We start from the raw sequence: 27,062 nt of genomic DNA, 5'->3' as shown, positions 1-27,062 counted from the left end.
GGGCATCGCTGTCAAGCCCGCTGTACGACCCCATGTAGTCAGCCACCATGCGGGTCAGGCGCTGGCTGTGACCGGAGGAGGATGCTGCTGCATGCATCTCCTCTCTAGTCACTGCTGCCGGAGCCTCTACAGTCCTGTAGAGCTCGTGGCTGAGAGACAGCAGGTCTGTGGGGCGCTTGCTGCTGCTGGATGCAGGCACCTGCTGCTGCCTCTGTGCTGGCTGCTGGACAGTGGGGGTGGAAGGCTGGGGGAAGGCTTCCTCCAAGCGCTCAACAAGGGCCTGCTGCAAGCTCCTTATTTGTTGCGCTGGGTCTCCTCCTGCAGGCGGCAGGAACTGGCTCAACTTCCCCTTGAGGCGTGGGTCCAACATCATGCTGATCCAGATGTCCTCCCTCTGCTTCATCTGGATCACCCTGGGGTCCCTGCGCAGGCACGCCAGCATGTGCGCTGCCATTGGGAAGAGGCGGGCCACGTCTGCTGGCACATCGACGTCAGTGCTGTCCTCATCCTCCTCCTCTGCCGCCTCATCCTCTCTCCACCCCCGCACCAACTCAGCTGCGCTGTGCTGATCCCCCTCATCAGCAGCCAGGTCAGGGACCTCCACCAAGTCCTCCTCCTCCTCCCCCTCAGAGGTGGACTGCGCAGCTGGTTGCCGCTCCTGCTGGTCCAAGGCTGCCGCTCCCTGTTCCAGCAAACCATCGAGGGCCCTGTTCAGCAGAGAAACCAGGGGCACCCACTCGCAGACCATAGCATGGTCCCTGCTCACCATGTTTGTGGCCTGCAGGAAGGGAGCCAGCACAAAGCACACCTGCTGCATGTGCCTCCAGTCATCATCGGGGACGATGGACGGGATGTTGCTGGTCTTGTCCCTTCTCCGAGCTGCGGAAACAGTGGCCAGGGCAAGGTACTGGTTGACAGCGTGCCTCTGTTCAACCATACGCTCCAACATCGCCAGGGTGGAGTTCCAGCGAGTCGGAACGTCAATGATCAGCCGATGGCGTGGCAGATCCAGCTCCTTTTGCACGTCTTCCAGGCTCGCACAGGCTGCAGCCGAGCGCCGGAAGTGACGCACAACATTCCTTGCCGTTTCCAGCAGTTCGCCCATCCCCTGGTAGGTGCGCAGGAACTTCTGCACCACCAGGTTCAGCACGTGGGCAAGACAGGGGATGTGGGTCAGGTTTCCCCTGTCTATGGCAGCAACCAGATTGGCCCCATTGTCGGACACCACCTCTCCGACTCTGAGGCCTCTGGGGGTCAGCCAAATCCTCTCCTGCTCCTGGAGTTTGGCCAACACGTGGGCTGCCGTCAGCTTGGTCTTGCCAAGGCTGACCAAGTGCAGCAGCGCTTGGCAGTGGCGGGCCTTCACGCTGCTGCTGAGGCGGGGGGTTTGGCCAGGTGTGGCGGAGGATGGCAGAGGATCGGAGGAACCCGCTGCAGTTCCCCTGACCCTGCGGGGTGGCACCACCCACTGTGTTGCTGCTGCTGCTGCTGCTGTGCCCGCTGCTGCTCTCCCATCCTCACCCCCTTCCACCAAGCTGACCCAGTGGACAGTGAAGGACAGGTAGCGGCCTGTCCCGAAGCGGCTGCTCCAGGAGTCCATGGTGACGTGGACCCTTTCACCAACCGCGTGCTCCAGCCCTCGCTCCACATTGGCCATCACAAAGCGGTGCAGTGCTGGAATGGCCTTGCGGGAGAAAAAGTGTCTGCTGGGGAGCTGCCAGTCTGGGGCTGCACAAGCAAGCAGCGCCCGCATGTCGCTCCCCTCCTGCACGAGCGTGTACGGCAGGAGTTGGGAGCACATGGCCCGTGCCAGCAAGCCGTTCAGCTGCCGCACGCGACGGCTGCTGGGAGGCAGAGCCCTAACCACCCCCTGGAAGGACTCGCTCAAAAGGCTCTGGCGTGGCCTTTTGCTGACACGGGAATCACCAGACACAGCGGAGGAGGCCACTGAGGACTGGCTGCCAGAACAGGCCTCAGTGTCGGCGGCAGGAGTTGCAGAGGGGGGAGGAGCAGTGCGTTTCCGCACTCCTGCTGGTGCTGCTGGAGGAGCAGGAGGGCGGGTGGCTGCTGTTGCTGCTGCTGAAGGCTGTGCAGTGATGGGTGTGGTGCCACTGCCAGCACCAGATGCCTTCAGCCTCTGGAACTCCTCATGCTGGTGGAAATGTTTAGCCGCAAGGTGGTTGATCAGCGAGCTGGTGCTGAACTTTAAGGGGTCTGCACCTCTGCTCAACTTCCGCTGACAGTGGTTGCAAGTGGCGTACTTGCTGTACACAGTGGGCATGGTGAAAAAGCGCCAGATTGGTGACAGAAACATCCCCCTACGGCATGGAAGCGCTGCTGCCTGTCTCCCTGTGGTGGTTGGGGGGGGGGGCTTGGGTGCGGCTGGTGGTGGTACTGGCTGATGCTGCTGCTGCTGCTGCTGAGCCTGAGACACCAGCAGGCTGTGGGTCGCTGCCAATGCTTGCAATGATGCGCCTCCTTGCAAGGCCCACAAGCGCATCCTCCTCCTCCTCCGAGCTGCTGAGGACGACATCCCCTGGAGGTGGTGGCACCCAGTCTCTGTCTGTCACCGGGTCATCAACATCATCCTCCCCCTCCTCAAACATGTCCTGCTGGGATGATGACCCCCCAAACTCCTCTCCTGATGCATGGATGGGCTGCTTGACTGTCGCCACAGTCTTGCTGTCCAATCCCTCATCCCCCAAAGTGCCCATCAGCATCTCCTCCTCAAAATCGCCAACAACAGCAGACAATTGACTCATCATGCCTGGGGTCAAAAGAGTGCTGAATGAGAGGTCGGCGACTGACGGTGAACTGGCCTCCTCCCCAGACCCTGCTGGGCGGCTGCTGCGAACAGGGGTGGTGGTGGTGGTGGTGGTGAGGGTGGAGGCCTCGGATGCAGAGCTGATGGCGGGCTGCTCATCCTCCGTCATGAGTTGCACCACAGTGTCTGCATCCTTTTCCTCAATGGGACGTTTCCGACCCGGCTGGAGGAAAATCGGAGCAGGTGCTACACGCTGCTGCTGCTGTGTCTCTGCAGCGTGAGTTGCAGATGCTCCTGCTGGGCGGCGCCCAAGGCGTCCACGGCCAGTGGCTATGGGAGGAATGTTAGCCACTGACGCTGCTGCTGCTGCTGCGGAACTGTGCATGGTGGCGCGCCCGCGGCCGCGGCTTGCCACAATGCTGCTCCCTCTCCTCCTGATTCCCTTGCTGCCCTTCCCCTTGCCCAAACCGCGCTGGCTGCCACTTCCAGACATCTTAAATGTTTTGGGCGTATAGACAAAAGTTTTGTAAAAGGGCGGGTGAAAAGTGGGGTACTTTAATGGAGTGGGTTGGTTGGTGAGGTGACTGAGTGAGTGTCCCCTAGTACAGTAAGTAAGTAGTAACAGTCAGGAAGTACAACTAGCAGTTACAATAATCAGTAGTAATCACAAGTAAATTTAGTGTGTGTACACTCAGACAGTGAGTGCACGCACGCAGGAGCTAGTAGCCTATGAACACAGTGACTGAGTGTCCTAGACTCCTAGTACAGTAAGAGTAAGTAGTAACAGTAAGTAGAACTAACTAATTACAATAATCAATCAGCGATCAGAAGGAAATGGAGTGTGGGTGGTGTGTGTACACTCAGACAGTGAGTGACCGCACGCAGGAGCTAGTAGCCTATGAACACAGTGACTGAGTGTCCTAGACTCCTAGTACAGTAAGAGTAAGTAGTAACAGTAAGTAGAACTAACTAATTACAATAATCAATCAGCGATCAGAAGGAAATGGAGTGTGGGTGGTGTGTGTACACTCAGACAGTGAGTGACCGCACGCAGGAGCTAGTAGCCTATGAACACAGTGACTGAGTGTCCTAGACTCCTAGTACAGTAAGAGTAAGTAGTAACAGTAAGTACAACTAACTAATTACAATAATCAATCAGCGATCAGAAGGAAATGGAGTGTGGGTGGTGTGTGTACACTCAGACAGTGAGTGCACGCACGCAGGAGCTAGTAGCCTATGAACACAGTGACTGAGTGTCCTAGACTCCTAGTACAGTAAGAGTAAGTAGTAACAGTAAGTAGAACTAACTAATTACAATAATCAATCAGCGATCAGAAGGAAATGGAGTGTGGGTGGTGTGTGTACACTCAGACAGTGAGTGACCGCACGCAGGAGCTAGTAGCCTATGAACACAGTGACTGAGTGTCCTAGACTCCTAGTACAGTAAGAGTAAGTAGTAACAGTAAGTAGAACTAACTAATTACAATAATCAATCAGCGATCAGAAGGAAATGGAGTGTGGGTGGTGTGTGTACACTCAGACAGTGAGTGACCGCACGCAGGAGCTAGTAGCCTATGAACACAGTGACTGAGTGTCCTAGACTCCTAGTACAGTAAGAGTAAGTAGTAACAGTAAGTAGAACTAACTAATTACAATAATCAATCAGCGATCAGAAGGAAATGGAGTGTGGGTGGTGTGTGTACACTCAGACAGTGAGTGACCGCACGCAGGAGCTAGTAGCCTATGAACACAGTGACTGAGTGTCCTAGACTCCTAGTACAGTAAGAGTAAGTAGTAACAGTAAGTACAACTAACTAATTACAATAATCAATCAGCGATCAGAAGGAAATGGAGTGTGGGTGGTGTGTGTACACTCAGACAGTGAGTGACCGCACGCAGGAGCTAGTAGCCTATGAACACAGTGACTGAGTGTCCTAGACTCCTAGTACAGTAAGAGTAAGTAGTAACAGTAAGTACAACTAACTAATTACAATAATCAATCAGCGATCAGAAGGAAATGGAGTGTGGGTGGTGTGTGTACACTCAGACAGTGAGTGACCGCACGCAGGAGCTAGTAGCCTATGAACACAGTGACTGAGTGTCCTAGACTCCTAGTACAGTAAGAGTAAGTAGTAACAGTAAGTAGAACTAACTAATTACAATAATCAATCAGCGATCAGAAGGAAATGGAGTGTGGGTGGTGTGTGTACACTCAGACAGTGAGTGACCGCACGCAGGAGCTAGTAGCCTATGAACACAGTGACTGTCTGACTGAGTGTCCTAGACTCCTAGTACAGTAAGAGTAAGTAGTAACAGTAAGTACAACTAACTAACAATAATCTATCAGTAATCAGAAGGAAATAGAGTGTGTGTACACACAGACAGTGAGTGAGTGCACACACGCAGGAGCTAGCTAGTAGCCTATAAACAGTGACAGTCAGTGAGTGTCCTACTCCTAGTACAGTATAACTACAATACTATTAGTAAAGGACAGCAGAAATACTGGTATAGATGAGAGAAATAAACAGAGGACAGCTGCCCACAGAGGCAAGGCCCCCCTGAGGCCTAAACCTGTAAGCTTGCAGCAGCTGCCTGTCTCTAATGTAACACACAAGCTACTAACTAAAATACAATGTCTATCTAACTAACAACAATATAGGTGTATATGGCAGGTGTAGGTGAGCAAAAACGCTAGGTAAATGATCACAATAGAGCACTTGCTAAGCCAAAGCACAAAGGAGCAACTCTCTCTCTGTACAAGTCTCAGGCAAGCATGGAGAAACGTAACATGGCGGCCGCTATTTATAGGGTAGGGGCTGGCCAGGGTCCCCCTCTGTGATTGGCTGCCGTCAGAGGGCCTGGGAGCCCTCTGATTGGCTCTAAGGACATCAATCTGGGCTATGACGCTATTCGAGCTCGGTACCGAGCTCGAATAGCGCCGAGTTGCTCGAATAGCTCGAATAGTGAATGGGCTATTCGAGTGTACTCGGATAGCCCATTCGAATAGCTCCAGCTATTCGGAGCTCGAATACCGAGCTCGAATAGCTGAAAAAGAGCTCGAATATTCGAGCTACTCGAATATTCGAGCTCTGCTGAGCACCACTGCTGATTCTAAAACACTTAGAAAATTTCTCCAACTATAAAATTATTTGGGCAGGTGACTTCAACATCGCCCCCAATGCAACTCTTGACAGGTCACAACAACCCCCATCATCTAGACAGCGGCAACTTTCCAACTCTCTTATGAAAGTCTAAACGAAGCCCATCTAGTGGACACCTGGAGAGAACATAATCCTAATTCCCGCAACTATACCTTCTTTTCAGCAGCTCACCATACGTACTCTAGGATTGACGCAATTTTCCTATCTTCCACACTAATACCAAACTTGACTTTCACTAGACATGTCATTAGCGCATGGTCAGACCATGACATTGTCTGGACCGCTTGTTCATCTCTAACAACCCCAATAGCGCGCCCACCCTGGAGACTGAACGAAAGTCTGCTGTCAGATGGGGAAGTGGTCCTAGAGCTAGAAGAACACCTTACAAACTATTTTCGACACAATGACGTAGAACATACTAAACCCGATATATTATGGCTGGCTCATAAGCCTACCATCAGAGGCCAAATCATTAAAATAGCCACTCAAAAGAAAAAAGCAAAAACCACCAATCAACTCAACCTCGAATATAAGCTATCACAACTGCAGAGAGCTCACTCCACATCCCCCTCTAGATACCTATATAAGCAGATCCAAGATATCCAAAGTCAGATAGATATACTTCTCTCAGCTAGAACAGAAAAAGCCATAAGATGGTCCAAATCAAAAGTGTACCTACAATATAATAAACCTAATACTTGGCTAGCCAGGAAACTCAAGCAAGTACACTCTAACAATAGGATCCTTCAGATAAAAACGAAATCTGGCACTATTACATCTGACCCATTAAAAATACACAACGAATTTGCAGACTACTACAAAGCATTATACAAAGCCAAAACGCAAGAAGCTACAAGCTCTAGCGAGGCCTCATTCTATCACAATCTACAAACACCAAAACTGCGCCCTGAAAAAGCCTCTACACTTAATATCCCAGTCACTGACTTAGAAATATTCTTAGCTATTAAAAAATTAAAAACCGGCAAGGCTCCTGGCCCAGACGGCTTCTCCGCCATCTATTATAAAAAATTTAAGAAGATACTAATTCCCTACCTTAAAAAGCTATATAACTCAATTCTAGATGGTAAAACCCCGGCTCCTGAATTTCTACAATCAACAATTGCAGTCATCCCCAAACCCAAACGCGACCCCTTAGATATAAAAAATTATAGACCTATATCCCTTCTAAATTTAGATTATAAATTACTCACAACTATACTAGTAGCTAGACTTAATAAACTAATAGGGCCACTCACACATAGGGACCAAGTCGGGTTCATTCCACTCAGACAAGCCCCAGACAATGTTAGAAAAGTGATTAACCTCCTCCACATAATTAAAACACATAAAATCCCTACCGCCCTCTTATCCCTCGACATGGAAAAAGCATTCGATACTATAGACTGGACCTTCATGCACACAACCCTACATAGAGCAGGAATATTTGGCTCTTTCCTACAAGCTGTCAATTGCTTATATTCTAAACCAATGGCTTACCTTAAATTACCTACTAATAATCCTATCCCTATTCCGATACAAAGGGGAACCAGGCAAGGCTGCCCCCTCTCCCCCGCTATCTTCGCTTTAACAATAGAGCCCCTAGCCAATAAAATTCGATCTTCCCTAGACGTACAGGGCATTAAGCTTAAAAGCTCGGAATATAAAGCAAACCTTTTTGCTGACGATTTATTGCTAACCCTCTCCTCACCACACACCTCGATCCCTAACTTGCTCCACCTAGTCAAAACATTTGGCAAACTGTCAGGCCTAATATTAAATATCAACAAATCAGAGGTACTGTTTACGAACCTCACCAAACAAAGCGCAGAAGCTCTGGCTAATAAACTGGGTCTCTCCCATCAAACTAAATATATCACCTACCTTGGCATAAAAATATCGGCCAACCCAAACGAACTATTTGAACTAAACTATAAACCGATGCTTAACCAGCTCAAACAGGATATGATAAGGTGGAACACACCAACGGTATCCTGGACTGGCCGGATTCATTCTGTAAGAATGAACTTACTCCCTCGACTGCTGTACCTTTTCAGGACATTACCTATCCAAGTGACCAAAGCATCCCTTAAAGACCTACAAATCTCCATTTTTAAATTTATCACAAATAACAAAAAAAGCCGAATCAACCAGCATATTATGTATCTTAATAGAACGAGAGGTGGACTTGGCGTCCCAGACCTATATAGCTATTATAGAGCTTCCCAGATTGCCCAATTAGCCCAACTCCATTCAGAACACAACCACCCCATATGGACAGATATTGAAAACGACCTCCTAGCACAGGTAACACTAGCGGCTCTCCAATGGTCTAGACTTGCACCACGAACTAAGTACAAGCATCAATCTCCCATAACAGTACACTCTCTTAATATATGGGCTAAACTGAGATACCTCAAAAACCTCCAATCCCAAACTCCCCTTCAAATACCAATATTCAATAACCCTGACTTTATACCAGGCTGGGACACACAGGCCTTCCGATGGTGGATAACTCAAGGCTTTACAACCTTATCTAAATTTATTGTAGCTGACAGGTTGCCATCCTGGCCTCACTTTAGGGAAATTACCTCTTTTCCGCCGAAAGAATATTTTAGAGCAATTCAAATATATCATTATATCAAAACAACTATAGGATCTAACACGGCGCCTCTCACGCATACTACGTACGAAAACTGGTGCCTTCACAGACCCCTGGAAGGAGGACTCATTTCATACCTATACTCCGTTATCTCACAACCTTTAGAGCATACTAAAACTAAAACAATGACTCTATGGGAGGAAGACTTGGGACAGACAATGTCCATCAAACAATGGACCAACTGTTGTCTTACAATAGCAAAGGGAAGTAGCTACTTCTCCCATATAGAGACAAATTATAAAATACTACACCGAACTTACATTACCCCCAAGAAAATGCACGACATCTCCAAACATAACTCCCCTAACTGTTTTAGAGGATGCGGCCAAATAGGAGATGTGTCCCACGTCTGGTGGTTTTGCCCAATAGCCAAACAATTCTGGGCCCAAGTTGCTTCTGTCATAGGCACAGCTCTGGAGATATCCGTCTCCCCAGACCCACTTCAACTATTACTAGGTCACAAACCAGTGAAATGGAAATACCCACAGCACAGGCTGGCCCAGCACATTGCTAAAGCAGCGCGCCTCCATAATGCCAGACAGTGGTTAAAGCCTAACCTCTCACTAGAACTTACCGACCTTATAATCACAGACATCCTAATCTCGGAAAGAATGTTGGCCATAGTCAATGATACCACCCTACCATTCATCAGAACCTGGCAACCTTGGTTAACAGCGTCAGCCTCGCTGGGATTACGCTCCTGTGCCCTCTCCTTCTAGGGACCATGAATACTCTACAATATTTACCTTTATATAAAAACTAAACATGTCTTGCATACTTTTCTATGTAAATGTTTGTTATCTATGCAAAAGATTGTTATGCCCTATGTTTTGGGCTAATGTAAAAGCTATTATACTTTTTCAAAAAACTTAATAAAAAGTTTTGAAACTAAAAGGACTTACCCTGAGCCGGACGGCCAGCAGAATCGTTTTTTTAACCAGAGAGCTCTCCTGGTGGTAATAGAAGACAACATTGCTCTCGATGATGCTCTGACCCCATCGATAGCCACCTCGCCAACAAAATCCAAAGCTATTTTCAGATCTTCTAAAGCGGAAACTATTTGATCTATCTCTGCTCCCAATTTTACTGCCTCTTCTATATTGTTCATCCAAATTCTCATGGCCCTTGAAAGTGAAGTAAGTGCAATTGAAGTTTTGCATGCTGCTCCTGAAGCTAAATACATCTTCTTTAACTCACTCTCCATTTTACGGTCAAGAACATCCTGGAACGACACAGAGTTCTCCATGGGGAGCGTCACATGCTTTGCTAAACTCACTATGGAAGCGTCAACTAAGGGAGCTGTCTGAAGGGATTCTGTATCAAGTTCTTTAAACGGATAGAGTTTTGCCCATCTATTCGTGAAGGAAGACTTGTTTTCAATTTTACTCCATTCATCTTCAATTACGCCTTTGATCTCAATAATGGAAAAGACGGTCCCGATTTTGTAAGATGAGGATAATATTTTCCTATTGATATACGATAACAGAGGCGCCAAGCAGAATAAAATTAGTTAAAATTGTTAAAAAGGGGGAAGTGGGTGGACTCTGAAAAAAAGGCCGGACAATGGACAGGTTACTTACAGTCTAAAGTAACATTTATTAGTAACTTCAAAAGTGCAACGTGTTTCACGGGTAACAGTCCCGCTTCTTCAGACAAACGATTTTTGGAGGGTGCAAAATCAGGTCATGAACCAGGTAGAGCGCCTCTGTGTTTTTCCTACATCTTTAACAGATTCTTGGGGATCCGACCACTGCAAAGCTTCCTTAATTGCGTTTACCAAAGGCTCCACTAACGAGAATTGAAAATTAATTGGTGCCTCAGAATCAGAGGCTGAGTCCACAGGAGGATTTTGTTGACCGGAAGAATCCTCTAGTACATGCTCCACGGGAAGGAGCGTATCATCCTGAGTAGATGTAGAAGGTAGAACAGGAAGTTATGAGGATAGCTCTTCTCTTACTGCTTGCTCCAAGATCCAAGACTCTAGCAGAATCTTCAGTCTTAGACGATGATTTTTGTTCGAAACATTGTTCACAAACGATTTTATTTGGAAGAGATCTTCTTCCACACATCCAGCAATATCCGTTTTTAGGTCCTGGTGGTGAAGGATTCCAATAGCGAGGAGAAGGACTTCTTCTTGATCCTGATCTAGATCTGTAGTAGGATCTGTACGATGGTGATCTTTCATTCCATCTCCTTGATTTACTTCTGCTTCTTCTTGATGAACGGTGCTGCGAAGATCGCCGATCTTCAATGCGATTAGGTCTAGAAGGGCTAAAGGGGAATACTAATTAGTACCCACAAAGCTACAAGACCCTCCTTTTTTTTTTTTTAATGCTCACACTTTTACCTGTGAGCTTTCACTTGGCCCGATTTACGATCCATAGCGCATGAATAGTCAGGCTGCAAGAAAGAAAAGATATAATTAAGAGATAGAAAAAACATAAAGAAAACTAATTCCCCCTTTTTTCTTAAACTTTTTTTTTTAAATAAATTTTTTTTATATATTAAAAAACATTTGCTTTCTTTCCATTAATCTTTTTTTTTTTTAAATAAATACATACCTTCCAACAGAAGGTAATAACTTATCCAGCATTTCCAGGCTTTCCTAGGCAGCAGAGCTCAATAAAAAGCAGCCACTCGCCCAGAAAGCGCTGTTTAAATATTGACTGGGGAGTTTGGGCATGCTCAGTACGCATTTGCCCAAATCCAAGATGGCCATCACTGTTTCTGAGGGCGGAACAGGGGCGGAGCTAAGGCGGACCTCTGGAAGGGTAGAAGAACCCACCTAGTCAGTATCCGGCTCGATCAGGAAAACAACTGTTTTCCCCTCTCCGCAGCATGCGCCGCCTTATGAGACGCCACACCACGCCAGGGAGCCAGAGCAACCCCAGACCAGTGGTGATAATCTCACTGATACTCAGTTCAGAGCATTACAGGAAGTGTCCCAGATGTCGCAGATCACGATTAAACCCTCCGTGGTGATAATCTCACTGATACTCAGTTCAGAGCATTACAGGAATTGTCCCAGATGTCGCAGATCACGATTAAACCCTCTGATAAAGGGGGCAACGTCGTTGTCATGGACAATGAACAATATGAAAATATGTGTTTGCGTATATTGAAAAATCGTGAATGGTATTCAAGGGCCTCGGCATCCAGTGTGCTGAGGGACCAGGCGGTGCTCTTTTCCATCATTGACCAAGCAGCAAATCGTGGAGTTATTTCTTCGCAAATAAATGCCTTTCTTAAAGTTCAACATCCCATAATTCTATGCGCTGCCCAAGATTCATAAATCTATGACTTATCCTCCTGGAAGGCCGATTATATCGGCATGTGGTTCCCTAACGGAAAATGTCAGCAAGTATTTAGATTTTCACTTGCAGAAACATGTACAATCATTACCTTCCTATGTACAGGATACATCTCATATGCTGCGGGTCCTTGATGGGGTGTGTGCACTGCCTGGGGCCCTTTTGGTCGCACTGGACGTGGAGGCCCTATATTCGAGTATACCACATGATGGAGGTCTCCGCACAGTGGCTAGATATTAGAATACCTTGACATGCACGGAAACAGATCATTCAGTGTTTCTTCTTCGGCTTTTGGAATTTTTAGTTGACACACAATCATTTTGTTTTCGGTACTACCCATTACCTCTAGGTGCAGGGGACGGTGATGGGAACAACTTGTGCCCCGTCGTACGCCAACCTGTACCTGGGGGGCTGGGAGGCTGACATTTTTTCAAATGATGACATCATCGAGTACCTGTGTCACATCGAGGTGTGGCACAGGTACATTGACCACATTTTTATGCTATGGACGGGAGGGGAGGAGCTACTATTAGAATTTGTTCAGCTACTAAATACAAAAACCTTGAATCTGAAGTTAACTTGCTCATATGATATGTCATCATTGCCATTTCTTGATCTCCTAGTGGAGATGGGAAAGCAGGGGAATATTACTACCAAACTTTATCGCAAGCCTACATCACCAATACAATATTACATGCGGGTAGCTTTCATCCCGCCCACTTAATAAATAGTATACCTACAGGTCAATACTTAAGAGCTAGACGAAACTGCTCTACAGTTGATGATTTCAAGCTGGAAGCTGCAGAATTGAACTCAAGATTTAAAGCAAGAGGATACTCTGGATCAAGTATCAAAAAGGCATATCGTAGAGCAAGAGATTCGGATCGAGATACATTGATTGCTAGAAAAAGTTTGACAAGGGGTAACAGTTTCTCCGATATTGTCCCACTTGTCACAAAATATAACAAACAACAGTATCAATTCTACAGAATTCTAAAAAGACACTGGCTTGTCCTCACAGATGATGTGAGAATTCGCCAGTGCATTCCCGATAAACCTTAAGTGGTTTTTTGTAAAGCCCCCACTATTTCAAATAAACTTGTCAGAAGCCTCTATCAGAGTGGTGGACGTGGTGACCTTGTACCAACTGGGGAGTTTATAAATGTGGCTCCTGCAACCAGTGTCCTTATATTAAAGTGGGTCGACAAAATGCTTTTCCCAATGTAAATAGAACAGTTCAGATTAGACATTTCATCAACTGTTCCACTGAGGGCGTCATATATGTACTTTGGTGCAAATGTGGCGCCTTCTATATAGGCAAAACTACTAGAAATTTACGACGACGCATCTATGAGCATGTAAACGACGTGGACAGCCATAATTTTGGCTCTCCTGTCGCAAAGCATGTCATAGCTTGCAAATCTAACCCTTCAAACTATATATGCTTCAGTGCGGTGGATAGAATACATCCACCCCTGAGAGGCGGTGATTTTGACAAGATTTTAACACAACGTGAGTGTCGTTGGATCTTCAATCTTAAAGCTACAACCCCTCCGGGCTTAAATGATAATCTTAAGTATGCCCCATTCCTATAGGAAGTCTTGATTGGCATGGTCCCCCTCCCTCTTCCTGTGTGTGGTCTTGTGGGTGTATTTTGGTGCATCTGTGGCTCCGGTGGGGTAGGGGGATTGGATGCAGTTTGTCCCCACTTTTGTGTTGGGTGCTCTTCTTTGGGGTGTGGGTCCACAGGCGGCGCCTCCAATATAGTCTGCACAAATTTTTGTATTAGGCAGGCTTTGTATACTTATATATTTTTGATAATACCTTATTATTTTTATTTTTTGTTATTTGTATCATCATCATTTTTTCTATTTTTTCTATATTTGGATAGAATATATCCTTTGATATTAAATACTTGGAAAACAGAATAATGAATTATTGTAATGGGAAAAAAATGTTTTTGTCTTTTCCTCTTTTACAGTGTTGGTTCTCCTTTAAGAGTTCGTTGTGCTGTGCGGGGTTATGCGCGGGGCATGCCGTGCTCTATGTTACTCTTTCCCTGTCCATTGTCCCTCCCCTTTCCCCTTTTCCCCTCTCTTTTTCCCCTCCCATTCACGGTGTGCCCTGCGCTGTCCTACTGTACGGACACTTAGCCTGGCAAGGGGCGGGACACGGCCGACACATCTAGGCCGGCCCTGGTCTCTGCCCCACTTTGGTATTGCCAGGCTACCAGCCGAAACAGCGGAGATGCAGTGGGCATGCGCCCTTTGCAAGTTCCGGCTGGACGAACCACGATGGAGTGCAGGAGCCGCGCCCACGGAAGTGATGTGGCTCCGGGCTTTTCGGCGTAAGCGCCATTTAAGGCGCATGGAGACCAAACACTGGCATACAAACCTGGCGGTCTGTGTCCTGATGAGCCGATAATCGGTGAAACCGGTAGACATTAGCTGTGGCAGCTGCTGGAACCTCCTTGGACATCTTATCATCATACTGGGCATTTGAGGTATCCCACCTTGGTGGGACTCCGGCTTATCTATACACCAAGGCTCTGGCCTATCTTCATATGGACACGTAAGCTTGCTTTTTTTCTTCTGAGGCCTGCAAGTTTGCCTCACATTGGGACTTTATACACCAGCTCACATTGAGTTTTATTGCTCCTATGGACGCTGTCATGATGCCACTTGTGATACATTCTAAGTTTTGTGGATTTACATGCTGCTGCTAAACTGCACAATACTCATAGACAGCCTTTCGCTGTTATACCTTATACCTTCATTGTGGATGTCTCCAAACGGAACATGTATGTATACATGCTGCCTTGCCACTGCATCATGTTCTCATGCTTTAAGGTGCACAAAATTGCTTGCTTCTAATCAACAAGAAAGCTACAGGTCAGCCTTTCACTGACATCACAGCATATTTCAACTCCGCAACAGGAACTTTGCTGGAGATCAGCCTTTCGCTGATAGCCCTTTTCATCTATCATAGAGGCACCATTTTTGGGAAGTGTGCTATCCATATGTGGATTGTGACTTTGCGTATACATGACAGGAATTGTGGTGTGGCTCTGGTCAGCCAGTCCTAGTGGATAACATCTGGCCCTCATTTCATAAGGAAATACTCTCTGTGGAACTGTATCTCTCATAGTTTTTCTTTTTTGCAGGCTTGCTTCTACAAATGCTATTATGCCATACAAGATATATATGTTCTTTATTTTTTCCAAATGTTGTAATACTTTTCCTCCAGCTGCCCAGCTATCCGGATCTCCAGATAATGTTTTTTAATGTGTGAAATACATTTTTAAGAGCATTAATAAATTTGTTACATTTTATAATTATAGACTATGACTCATTGAGATATATTTGGGTGCAGTTGGGTTCTGCGTATTTTTTCCTTTTAACCCCAGACCATCCCCAGACTTCCTGGCAACTACAGCACAACGTGGGCATGACAGAACGCCACACCGCTATGATATTAAAGGTAGACAGACTATTAGATTAAGAAGAAGGGAGACAGAATGTATAGACAGTTGCAGCATAAAGAACCTGTATTTAACAAGTTATTAAACCACCGGGACTATTAACCGGGATCTCAAGAGGAGCATTTAGCACCTATTTGAGACTTCTCCAGGGAAAGGGATAAACCCTGCAGGCATTAAGAAAGGAAAAAAGGGATAGTAAAAATAGTGTCCAAGAGGAGGGGAGGACAAAGGAAAAAGAATGGTGGGTCTATGTCCTGGCAAAAAACGTATAGTTATGGTGTCCAATGGGGTCAGGGGGCGGGGCTGGCACCCATAGTATAGTATGCTGCCATGGAAGCACCAGGGAAATATATATGTATATATATATATATATATATATATATATATATATATATATATATATATATATATACTGCATATAACAAAGTTTCAGTGTTTTTGAAGTATTAATCACAGGCTTGACTGCTTAGAGTAATAACCAGATTTATTTTATTTTTTTGCTGTGCTATAAAGATCATATAATTCTACAGTATGTGGAATAAGGATTAACAATTAAGCATGAGAACTGGATTTTGAAGCATTACATACTTGTTTACCACAGAAAAAAAGGCATTTTTTTTACTTACAACAAAGCATGCAAATAAAAAAAAAGAAAACAAATATTAAGATTTAATAAAAATTATTGAAAAATTATTGAAATGAATCATTTTGTAATTTTACATGGTTTCATTTAAATCAATCTTTAGCACCAAACTTAAGTAAATAAAATAATTATACATAAAACATTATACATTTTTTTAACAACAATTATCTTATTGGTCTACTGACAATACATGGTGTTCATTTGTCTTTGTTCAGATCCTGGTGGATTTTACTCTCTTGACTATACTCCTGGAATAAAAGCATCCTAGATGAAACCACCATTTATTATGATCCTAAATGTGTTTAATGATGGCAGGCATTTGGCACAGTCTATTTAAACATTCTTGCAATAACAATCTACATAGAATCTTGAGAAAATACAAACTGGAAAACACTAAATGCTGCAGGTGATTAAAGTATGACCAACACAAGAAAGAACCTGTGTGATATATCTCACATAAGTCATATAATATTACATGGTAAGGTATTAAATACAACTTTAAAATACATGTATTACCAATTAAATTTAAAGCTATTAAATATTTACATTCAGAGGATAAATATATTTTGAGTGGGTCTTTTTGATTTTATTTGTAACAAAAGTCCTTGTTTTGCCACTAACATGTTGAAGGTAATGTGCAAGGTAATTTCAAGGTTTTTCCTTGCGATTTCAATATAATAGTAAGTAATGTAAGCCTTCTACCATTTGATGAAAATGATTATTAAGTTATTTAGTAAGTTATTCACATGAAAAAAATAAACACTAGAAATAAAGATCCAGATCATGATATCGTTGCTATGCTTTGTAACTTTCTTGGCCCTTGTGTTAAAATACACTGCGAAGTTCCATCAGGTTGTTTTGTAATAAACCGGATAAATTATTAAATTGTCCACATCAATTGTAGCAACATGTCCTGTTTAGTGATACACTTCCTTTTCACTGAAGTCAAATTTTCAGACAATAACCTCAGAAGAAGAAACAATGCAATACATAGTAAGGTCTGTTTTGGAATGGATGATTATAGGCTCCACCGCCCAATAAAAAAAGCCTCCTGTGGTACTTTGAGTGGGTCACCATCATTTACCTTGGCACACTCACCTGGTTCTCTGGCTGTCCAGACCCGCAGACTGCTATATTTGCCTGTTAGTACCACTCACTGGTCATCAACAAGATTAAATCAGTAGCGTCTTTAATATACATCAGAAGAGTAAGGAAAAAATAATTGTACAACTATGTCCTTATCCTCTAGAACAGTGTTTCTCAACATTTTATTGGTATGTACCCCTTATAAAACCCTGTACTCACCAAGTACCCCCTGGCATAGTAAATATTATCACAAGTACCCCTTAACAAATACATATTTAATCGTAGTACATAGTAATTGGTTCTAAACAATTTCCAAGCATTTACTGTTGCTTTTAATTAGAAAAAAATACTAATTTGGTGTTTATATAGGATTATCATTTTCTAAAAAAAACTCTAAATGTGTTACTCTTGGTCAAATATATCAAGCCTGAGTACCCCCTGGAACCATCAGAAGTACCCCCTGGGGTACGCGTACCGCATGTTGAGAAACTAGGCTCTAGAAGACCACACAACTAGCTTCTTGGCTAGCACTATACCCATCACATCCACACTGAAAGTGTCTCCTACTCATCCTTTTTACATGCTGCCCATCCTCACAGACCGCTGTATTCGGTTAGACACTTTGTGTGGTCATCAAACACTGAATGCTTGCAATAAATTATACCAGATTCCCCTCTTCCACTCTCCAATCCCCTGCTTTCCCGTAACATTTATTCATAAAACATAAGGATCTTATGACATAAGAATCACATACATTAGGAGAAAAGTGCTTTGATGAGTCTGATGATAACAATAACATTTCTATAGCACATTTCTCCCACAACACTCAAAGCGCTTAGGCTCTCTCTGATTCAGTAATTGGTAGTATTAACACAACAAAAACTATACTTCTGCAAATACCAAACTGAACAGGTGGGTTTTCAGTCTGGATTTAAAGAGACACTGAAGCGGAAAAAAAAATATGATATAATGAATTGGTTGTGTACTATGAATAATTACTAGAAGATTAGCAGCAAGGAAAATATTCTCATACTTTTATTTTCAGGTATATAGTGTTTTTTCTAACATTGCATGATTCTATAATATGTGCAGATTACACAACACTCAGAATTCAAAATGAGTCTTTCAGAGCAGTCTGTGACATAATGAACTCTCCTCTGGCAGAGGAAAAGTAAACATTTCAATTACAGTTGAGATAATAAAAGTCAGATAACAGCCCTCTCCACGACTAACTTGGTCGGAGAGCTTAATAGCTTTTTTGCATAGAGATAACAACTGGAGTTTCTCAACTCTTCCTGTACTGGAAACAATTAGACTGATGTATCTGATCTTAATGTTTAATTTCTTAGCTGTACTACACATACAAATCATAATATCATAATTTTTTTTTCGCTTCAGTGTCTCTTTAAACATGTCCAGAGATGGAGCTGTCCTGATCTGCTGAGGTAAGGAGTTCCATAATGTAGGAGTGGCATGACAGAAGGCCTCGTGACCAAAAGTTTTTAGGTGGACTCTAGGTATGACTAGATTATTGGAACCTGGGGATCTTAGATTGCTACGCAGCTGCAACATTTCTTCCATGTACCCAGGGCCCAGATTATGTAGAGATGTACAGTGGCATGCGAAAGTTTGGGCAACGTTGTTAATCGTCATGATTTTCCCGTAGAAATCGTTGGTTGTTACAATAAAAAATGTCAGTTAAATTTACCATATAGGAGACACACACAGTGATATTTGAGAAGTGAAATGAAGTTTATTGGATTTAAAGAAAGTGCACAATAAATGTTTAAACAAAATTAGGCAGGTGCATAGATTTGGGCAGCACAAAAAATAAATGAAATCAATATTTAGTGGATCCTCCTTTTGCAGAAATTACAGCCTCTAAACACTTCCTGTGGGTTCCAATGAGAGTCTGGATTCTGGTTGAAGGTATTTTGGACCATTCCTCTTTACAAAACATCTCTAGTTCATTCAGGTTTGATGGCTTCCGAGCATGGACAGCTCTCTTTAACTCATACCACAGATTTTCAATTATATTCAGGTCTGGGGACTGAGATGGCCATTCCAGAACGTTGTACTTGTTCCTCTGCATGAATGCCTTAGTGGATTTTGAGCCGTGTTTAGGGTTATTGTCTTGTTGAAAGCTCCAGCCCCGGCGCAGCTTCAGCTTTGTCAACGATTCCTTAACATTGATCTCCAGAATCTGCTGATACTGAGTGGAATCTATGTGTCCCTCAACTTTGACAAGATGCCCAGTCCCTGCACTGGCCACACAGCCCCATAGCATGATGGATCCACCACCATATTTTACTGTAGGTTGCAGGTGTTTTTCTTGAAATGCTGTGTTCTTTTTCCTCCATGCGTAACACCCCTTGTTATGCCCAAATAACTCAATTTTAGTTTCAGCAATCCACAGTGTAATGATCTGCTCTGCTGTCTGCACAGGCAGACAGCTTTTTGACCATTTCTTAGGTCTGAGTGCTGCAGGTCCCTGGAAAAGAGACCTGTCTCCACTCTGCAAGTTGGAGAGTTGCTGTTCTGGTGAGGAATTTGCATCCACTTGTCATGCAAATTGCTTAGCTGCTTCCTTTGATGGCTCCCAGTATAAATACCATTTCCTCCCAGAATTTCCTGCTGGTCATGATGGTTTGTTCCTGTTAACTTACCTGTAGTCTCAGCCCTTTGCTTGTTGTTTGCTAATATTTCTATCTTAGAGTAGTTCCTTGGGAGTGCCCTAGCATTCCTGCTAGCATAGTCAGGTTGTTTGTTACCTGTATTGCTTTGTACTGTCTATCTGTTGCGATTGTCTTGTCGCCAGAGGCGGTCGACAGGAAATCGCTCTGTCTGTTGGGATCGCATTCGCCCTAGCGGTAGAGGCGGTGGTTCCTTCTGTACTCTGTCTGGGAGTGTAGCCAGAGCAGCGCTTGTTACTAGTTGCTCCATCTGTCTGTCTGTTTGGAACGCATTCGCCCTAGCGGTAGAGGCGGTGGTTCCTTCTGTAATCTGCCTTGGGAGTGTAGCCAGAGCAGCGGTTGCTACTGGTTGCTCCATCTGTCTGTCTGTTTGGATCGCATTCGCCCTAGCGGTAGAGGCGGTGGTTCCTTCTGTATTCTGCCTTGGGAGTGTAGCCAGAGCAGTGGTTGCTACTGGTTGCTCCATCTGTCTGTCTGTTTGGATCGCATTCGCCCTAGCGGTAGAGGCGGTGGTTCCTTCTGTACTCTGTCTGGGAGTGTAGCCAGAGCAGCGCTTGTTACTAGTTGCTCCATCTGTTTGTCTGTTTGGAACGCATTCGCCCTAGCGGTAGAGGCGGTGGTTCCTTCTGTACTCTGTCTGGGAGTGTAGCCAGAGCAGCGCTTGTTACTAGTTGCTCCATCTGTCTGTCTGTTTGGATCGCATTCGCCCTAGCGGTAGAGGCGGTGGTTCCTTCTGTACTCTGTCTGGGAGTGTAGCCAGAGCAGCGCTTGTTACTAGTTGCTCCATCTGTTTGTCTGTTTGGAACGCATTCGCCCTAGCGGTAGAGGCGGTGGTTCCTTCTGTAATCTGCCTTGGGAGTGTAGCCAGAGCAGCGGTTGCTACTGGTTGCTCCATCTGTCTGTCTGTTGGGATCGCATTCGCCCTAGCGGTAGAGGCGGTGGTTCCTTCTGTATTCTGCCTTAGGTGTGTAGCCAGAGCAGCGGTTGCTACTGGTTGCTCCATCTGTCTGTCTGTCTGGAATGAACGCTTGCTGTCGTCTCGGTGAGGTAACCGTTTAGCAAGCGTTCGCGTTCTCTTTTGTTTTCGTGCTTCTTTGGTTAGTCAGGGTTGGTACGCTTTGTCGCTATTGCGCTTCTCGTGTGGCGACCGTGCCGCGCACGCGCTTTGTCGCTATTGCGCTTAACGTGTGGTGACCACGTGTAGTTAGTCCTGTCTGCTCCTGTGTGTTGGATTGCAGTTTGTTATCAGTTTTGTCTTTATTCTGTTCCTTTGCTCTGTCTTACTCAGTCTGGTGTCGCTATTAGCAATCGCCATTCTTGCGATTGCGTTCCCACTTGGTTATCGCTGTAGTGTGTTCACCGTCGCCGGGTGGCGACTAGATTGGTGGACACACATACATTCTGTCTCTGTGCTCACTCTCTCTCTCCAAGGGCTATCTTGCCCTGTATTGCTTCACCTCGTACAATTCCCATCTGGCATCTGTGGCAGTGCACAGGGTTTATTCCTCTGCACTCCACAGCTCCATCTGCCGGTGGGAATTTCCCTCTACAGGTGCATTGCACCATAGCTGGGTTCTGTTATTTTATATGCTTGTGGAGGATTTCCGTAGTGTCAGCGCGCATCTTGTGCGCTGACCACGGAAATAATTCCCCAATCGTTACACACAGCACTTTATTCCAAAATGAAACTGGCTTGTCCAAATGTGCTTTTGCATACCTCAAGCGGCTCTGTTTGTGCTGTGGGCGGGGAAAAGGCTTCCTCTGCATACAGCATCTCCTTGTGTAAAGTGCGCCGAATGGTTGAACAATGCACAGTGACTCCATCTGCAGCAAGATGATGTTGTAGGTCTTTGGTGCTGGTCTGTGGGTTGACTCTTATTGTTCTCACCATTCGTTGCTTCTGTTTATCTGAGATTTTTCTTGGTCTACCACTTCGAGCCTTGACTTGAACTGAGCCTGTGGTCTTCCATTTCCTCAATATGTTCCTAACTGTGGAACCAGACAGCTGAAATCTCTGAGAAAACTTTCTGTATCCTTCCCCCTAAGCCATGATGGTGAACAATCTTTGTCTTCATGTCATTTGAGAGTTGTTTTGAGACCCCATGTTGCTACTCTTCAGAGAAATGTAAAATATTAGGGAAACTTACAATTGACCCCATTAAATACTCTTTCTTTTAATTGGCTTTACCTGTGTATGTAGGTCAGGGGTCACCGAGCTTACCAAGCCAATTTGAGTTCCAATAATTAGTTCTAAAGGTTTTGGAATCAATAAAATGACAACAGTGCCCACATTTATGCACCTGCCTGATTTTATTTAAACAACTTTTGCGCACTTTCTGTAAATGCAATAAACTTCATTTCACTTCTCAAATATCACTGTGTGTGTCTCCTATAGGATATATTTAACTGACATTTTTTATCGTAATAACCAACGATTTTTACAGGAAAATTATGACGATTAACAATGTTGCCCAAACTTTCGCATCCCACTGTAAATGTCAGTAGTCTGATCTTGAATAGGATCCTCCATTTTATAGGTAGACAATAGACAGCGTGCAGGACTGGTGTTATGTGGCAGTGACGGGGTTAGTTAGTTAACAGACTGGCAGCAGTGTTCTGCATCAGCTGTAGGTGGTACAAGTCCTTTTTTGGAATGCCAATGTAGAGAGCATTACAATAGTCCAGCCGGGATGTGATGAAGGCATGAACTAACTTCTGGGGGGATGAGGTGTTTGATTTTTGCCATGTTCTTCAGATGAAACTTCATGATGAACTGCATTGGGAGGAGCTAAAAGCAGGATGTGACCAGAGTGGTGCATGAGGAGACGTCCTGTTTTTATCAAAGCACTTTTCTGCTGTTTGTGAGATGGAAAATGGAGTACCACAAAGTTTATTTTAATCTATTTACCTTATTTATATTTCTTATACATTTTATAAAGGTTGGATTTCAAAGTACTGTCCGCATTTGCACAAGACACAAAAGTTTGAAAGTAATACAATCCACTGTTGCCTTCTGGAATTTAGAGGTAATTTTACGTAGAGCCCCAGATGTATTTTGTTTTATGTAGAGTCAAAAAGGGATAGAACTTATACTAACAGATGTAGGCCCACCTTGGTCTTCCCCATAGCATCCCATGAGGGTTGATAGACTGGTAACACTTGTGGTCATCAGATTCCTTGTTGCTAGAATACCCAAGAGGTTGAACAGAGCAAATGATTCTAAAGTTTGTCGACAGTCCTGGAATAAAGATAAACTTTTGACATATTTTGCAGCACTTTAAAGATTATAGAGAACCATTAATCTTCACATTCACATATATTTGTCAACATTTTTAGAAGAAAAAAAACAAAAAACTTTAAACATAATGTATTCATGTGACATTTCTTGCAAATTTTTTACCATGTTTTATTATTTTTTGTCCTAGCATCTTTCCAGCAACTTCATTTATGGTCTCCAAACGATGAACGAGAGAAACCAAACCTTGGTCACGGAATTTCTCCTCCTGGGATTTGGAGAACTTTATTATTTGAAAATCCTGCTTTTCTCCATCGTTTTGATCATTTATGTCATGGCTTTAGCTAGCAATGTACTAGTGGTTGTTCTGTGTGTGGTGATCCAGAGTCTTCATTGTCCCATGTACTTCTTTCTCAGCCAGTTGTCTTTGTCTGAAATCCTCTTCACCAGTAATATTGTGCCCAACATGCTATGGCTGATTCTGGTGGGTGCCGGCAAAGTCTCTGTTTCCAGATGTATTTTCCAATTCTTCCTTCTGGCCTTTCCAACAGTCTTCCAATGCTTAATGTTGGCTTCCATGTCCTTTGACCGATATGTGGCCATATGTAAACCTTTGCATTATGCCATCATCATGGCCTTTCGACCACAAGTTCAAATTGTTACATCATGCTGGTTGATAGGTTTCATGGTATCCTTGGTACTGTATTTTTTATTAAATAGTTTAGAATTCTGTGGTCTGAACACTATCAACCATTACTACTGTGACATATCTCCCGTCGTTGCACTTTCGTGTTCAGAAAACTCTTCTGTTGGGTTGGTCACTTCTGTGTTAGCTTTTCCTGTTGTCGTTTGTCCATTTATGTTTATTTCATCAACCTACATCTCCATCATTCATACCATCCTGAAGATCCCATCCACCAATGGAAGACAGAAGGCCTTCTCCACCTGTAGCTCCCACTTGACAGTTGTGGGTCTTTACTATGGAAGCTTAGGGTCCAAATATATTTTTCCATCAAACAGCAGTTCTGTTAACATGAACAAAGGTCTCTCCTTGCTCTACACTCTGGTGACACCTTTAGTCAATCCTCTAATCTACAGTTTGCGGAACCAAGAGATTAGGAGTGCCATTGGTAAATTAATTCACCTTTAGAACAATTATCCTTCTACAGCACTTACATATACAAAAAAAAAAGTATACCTAAAAGTCATCTAAAGCACTATTAAATATATTATGGAGTCTAGGTTCTTGTTAATGGCTTATTTGAAATGTTGTAGTTTTTTAAAGCTTTTAGCACACATTATACAGTGGTGTGAAAAACTATTTGCCCCCTTCCTGATTTCTTATTCTTTTGCATGTTTGTCACACTTAAATGTTTCTGCTCATCAAAAACCGTTAACTATTAGTCAAAGATAACATAATTGAACACAAAATGCAGTTTTAAATGATGTTTTTTATTATTTAGTGAGAAAAATAACTCAAAATCTACATGGCCCTGCGTGAAAAAGAAATTGCCCCCTGAACCTAATAACTGGTTGGGCCACCCTTAGCAGCAATAACTGCAATCAAGCGTTTGCAATAACTTGCAACGAGTCTTTTACAGTGCTCTGGAGGAATTTTGGCCCACTCATCTTTGCAGAATTGTTGTAATTCAGCTTTATTTGAGGGTTTTCTAGCATGAACCACCTTTTTGAGGTCATGCCACAACATCTCAATAGGATTCAGGTCAGGCCACTCCAAAGTCTTCATTTTGTTTTTCTTCAGCCATTCAGAGGTGGATTTTCTGGTGTGTTTTGGGTCATTGTCCTGCTGCAGCACCCAAGATCGCTTCAGCTTGAGTTGACAAACAGATGGCCGGACATTCTCCTTCGGGATTTTTTGGTAGACAGTAGAATTCATGGTTCCATCTATCACAGCAAGCCTTCCAGGTCCTGAAGCAGCAAAACAACCCCAGACCATCACACTACAACCACCATATTTTACTGTTGGTATGATGTTCTTTTGCTGAAATGCTGTGTTACTTCTACGCCAGATGTAACGGGACACGCACCTTCCAAAAAGTTCAACTTTTGTCTCGTCGGTCCACAAGGTATTTTCCCAAAAGTCTTGCCAATCATTGAGATGTTTTTTTAGCAAAATTGAGACGAGCCTTAATGTTCTTTTTGCTTAAAAGTGGTTTGCGCCTTGGATATCTGCCATGCAGACCGTTTTTTGCCCAGTCTCTTTCTTATGGTGGAGTCATGAACAGTGACCTTAATTGAGGCAAGTGAGGCCTGCAGTTCTTTAGATGTTGTCCTGGGGTCTTTTGTGGCCTCTCGGATGAGTTTTCTCTGCGCTCTTGGGGTAATTTTGGTCGGCCAGCCACTCCTGGGAAGGTTCATCACTGTTCCATGTTTTTGCCATTTGTGGATAATGGCTCTCACTGTGGTTCGCTGGAGTCAGAAAGCTATAGAAATGGCTTTATAACCTTTACCAGACTGATAGATCTCAATTACAGTACTTTGTTCTCATTTGTTCCTGAATTTCTTTGGATCTTGGCATGATGTCTAGCTTTTGAGGTGCTTTTGGTCTACTTCTCTGTGTCAGATAGCTCCTATTTAAGTGATTTCTTGATTGAAACAGGTGTGGCAGTAATCAGGCCTGGGGGTGACTACAGAAATTGAACTTATTTTTTAACACGGGGGGCAATCACTTTTTCACACAGGGCCATGTAGATTTGGAGTTTTTTTTTCTCACTAAATAATAAAAACCATCATTTAAAACTGCATTTTGTGTTCAATTATGTTATCTTTGACTAATAGTTAACGGTTTTTGATGAGCAGAAACATTTAAGTGTGACAAACATGCAAAAGAATAAGAAATCAGGAAGGGGCAAATAGTTTTTCACACCACTGTAAATGATTAAGAAAAAGTGGGGGAAAGGCTGTGCATACCTAAACACATGCTGCAATTGACTGGTTAATCGCACAGGCATACACCGCCTCTATTAGACTGAAAAATGCATTCCCTGCATCCAAAACAAGTGCTAACATTTATTACACTAGGAGGGACTTTAGCTTCCAATATGGTTTGCATGCAAAGTATAATGTACTAGACACTTGCGCCACGTTGAGGCAAACCTCCGGGCAAGTGACCTAACCTAAATTTAAAACCTTGGGAGCAGCTAAGCAGAAAAAAATGTGTAACTTACATTTTGTTGGACAGCGAGGAGAGCCCCAGCGCATACCACTAAGGCTGCATCTGAAATGACAACTCATGTGTGCAGCACCTCTAATAGGCTTTCGGCACACTTCGCATTCAATTCAGTAATAAATGTTAGCACTTGTTTTGGATGCAGGGAATGCATTTTTCAGTCTAATAGAGGCAGTGTATGCCTATGCGATTAACCAGTCAATTGCAGCTGGTTGTCATTTCAGATGCAGCCTTAGTGGTATGCGCTGGCGCTCTCCTCGCTGTCCAATAAATGATTATGAGTTGACAATAAATCCATTGTTTCACTTTCTTGGCTTAATAGATATTTGTGTGAAATGCTCATAGATGTAATAGTCAACAATCATAGTATGAACTAGACAATTGGACTAGACAAATAATAGAGGAGTGTTACCCACATCAGTATGGGACGTGAATGTTTAAGGCAGATATCAAGGACATGCTAACCAAACACTGACCTGACATAGTGTGGCTTTTGTACAGTAGTTTTATAAAGTACTTTTCTCAAGACAGTAAATGATCTTTAAAAAAAACGGTAGCAGGAAAAAAGGGCGCCGGCGGCTAATGGATTATTTGGGCACCTCCATAGACTCATAATGCATTCATCGTTATTACATTGCCCAAAGCAGAGAAAATGGCACGGGATAAATATTGTTTTCAACATTAGAACATTAACTACTAAACAACCGCCTCATGCAAATGGGCGTGAGCGCGGCGGCAGCCCTAGGCATGCCTAACGCCAATGCGCCAATTTGCGCATCTCCGCTTGAATGACGATGCTCCGTCATCAGTCTCCCAGCGGCGATCTCCGCTAGGAGACT

The 27,062-nt window shown here is 44.0% G+C and overlaps 1 protein-coding gene across 1 annotated transcript in view; it reads left to right on the top strand.

Moving 5' to 3' along the window:
* Positions 1-24,183, top strand: part of LOC137561998 (olfactory receptor 10R2-like) — a 44,415-nt gene extending 20,232 nt beyond the window's left edge. Inside the window, exon 2 of the mRNA XM_068273341.1 lies at positions 23,224-24,183. Coding sequence (XP_068129442.1) covers positions 23,260-24,183 — 924 coding nt within the window. The 5' untranslated portion in view covers positions 23,224-23,259. The remainder of the gene's footprint in view (positions 1-23,223) is intronic.
* Positions 24,184-27,062: the final 2,879 nt, after the last annotated feature.

The sequence above is a fragment of the Hyperolius riggenbachi genome, chromosome 3 (genome assembly GCF_040937935.1).
Source record: "Hyperolius riggenbachi isolate aHypRig1 chromosome 3, aHypRig1.pri, whole genome shotgun sequence".
NCBI lineage: Eukaryota > Metazoa > Chordata > Amphibia > Anura > Hyperoliidae > Hyperolius > Hyperolius riggenbachi.
Note: the sequence above shows the minus strand (reverse complement) of the source record. Positions and strands in the feature narration are given on the sequence as shown.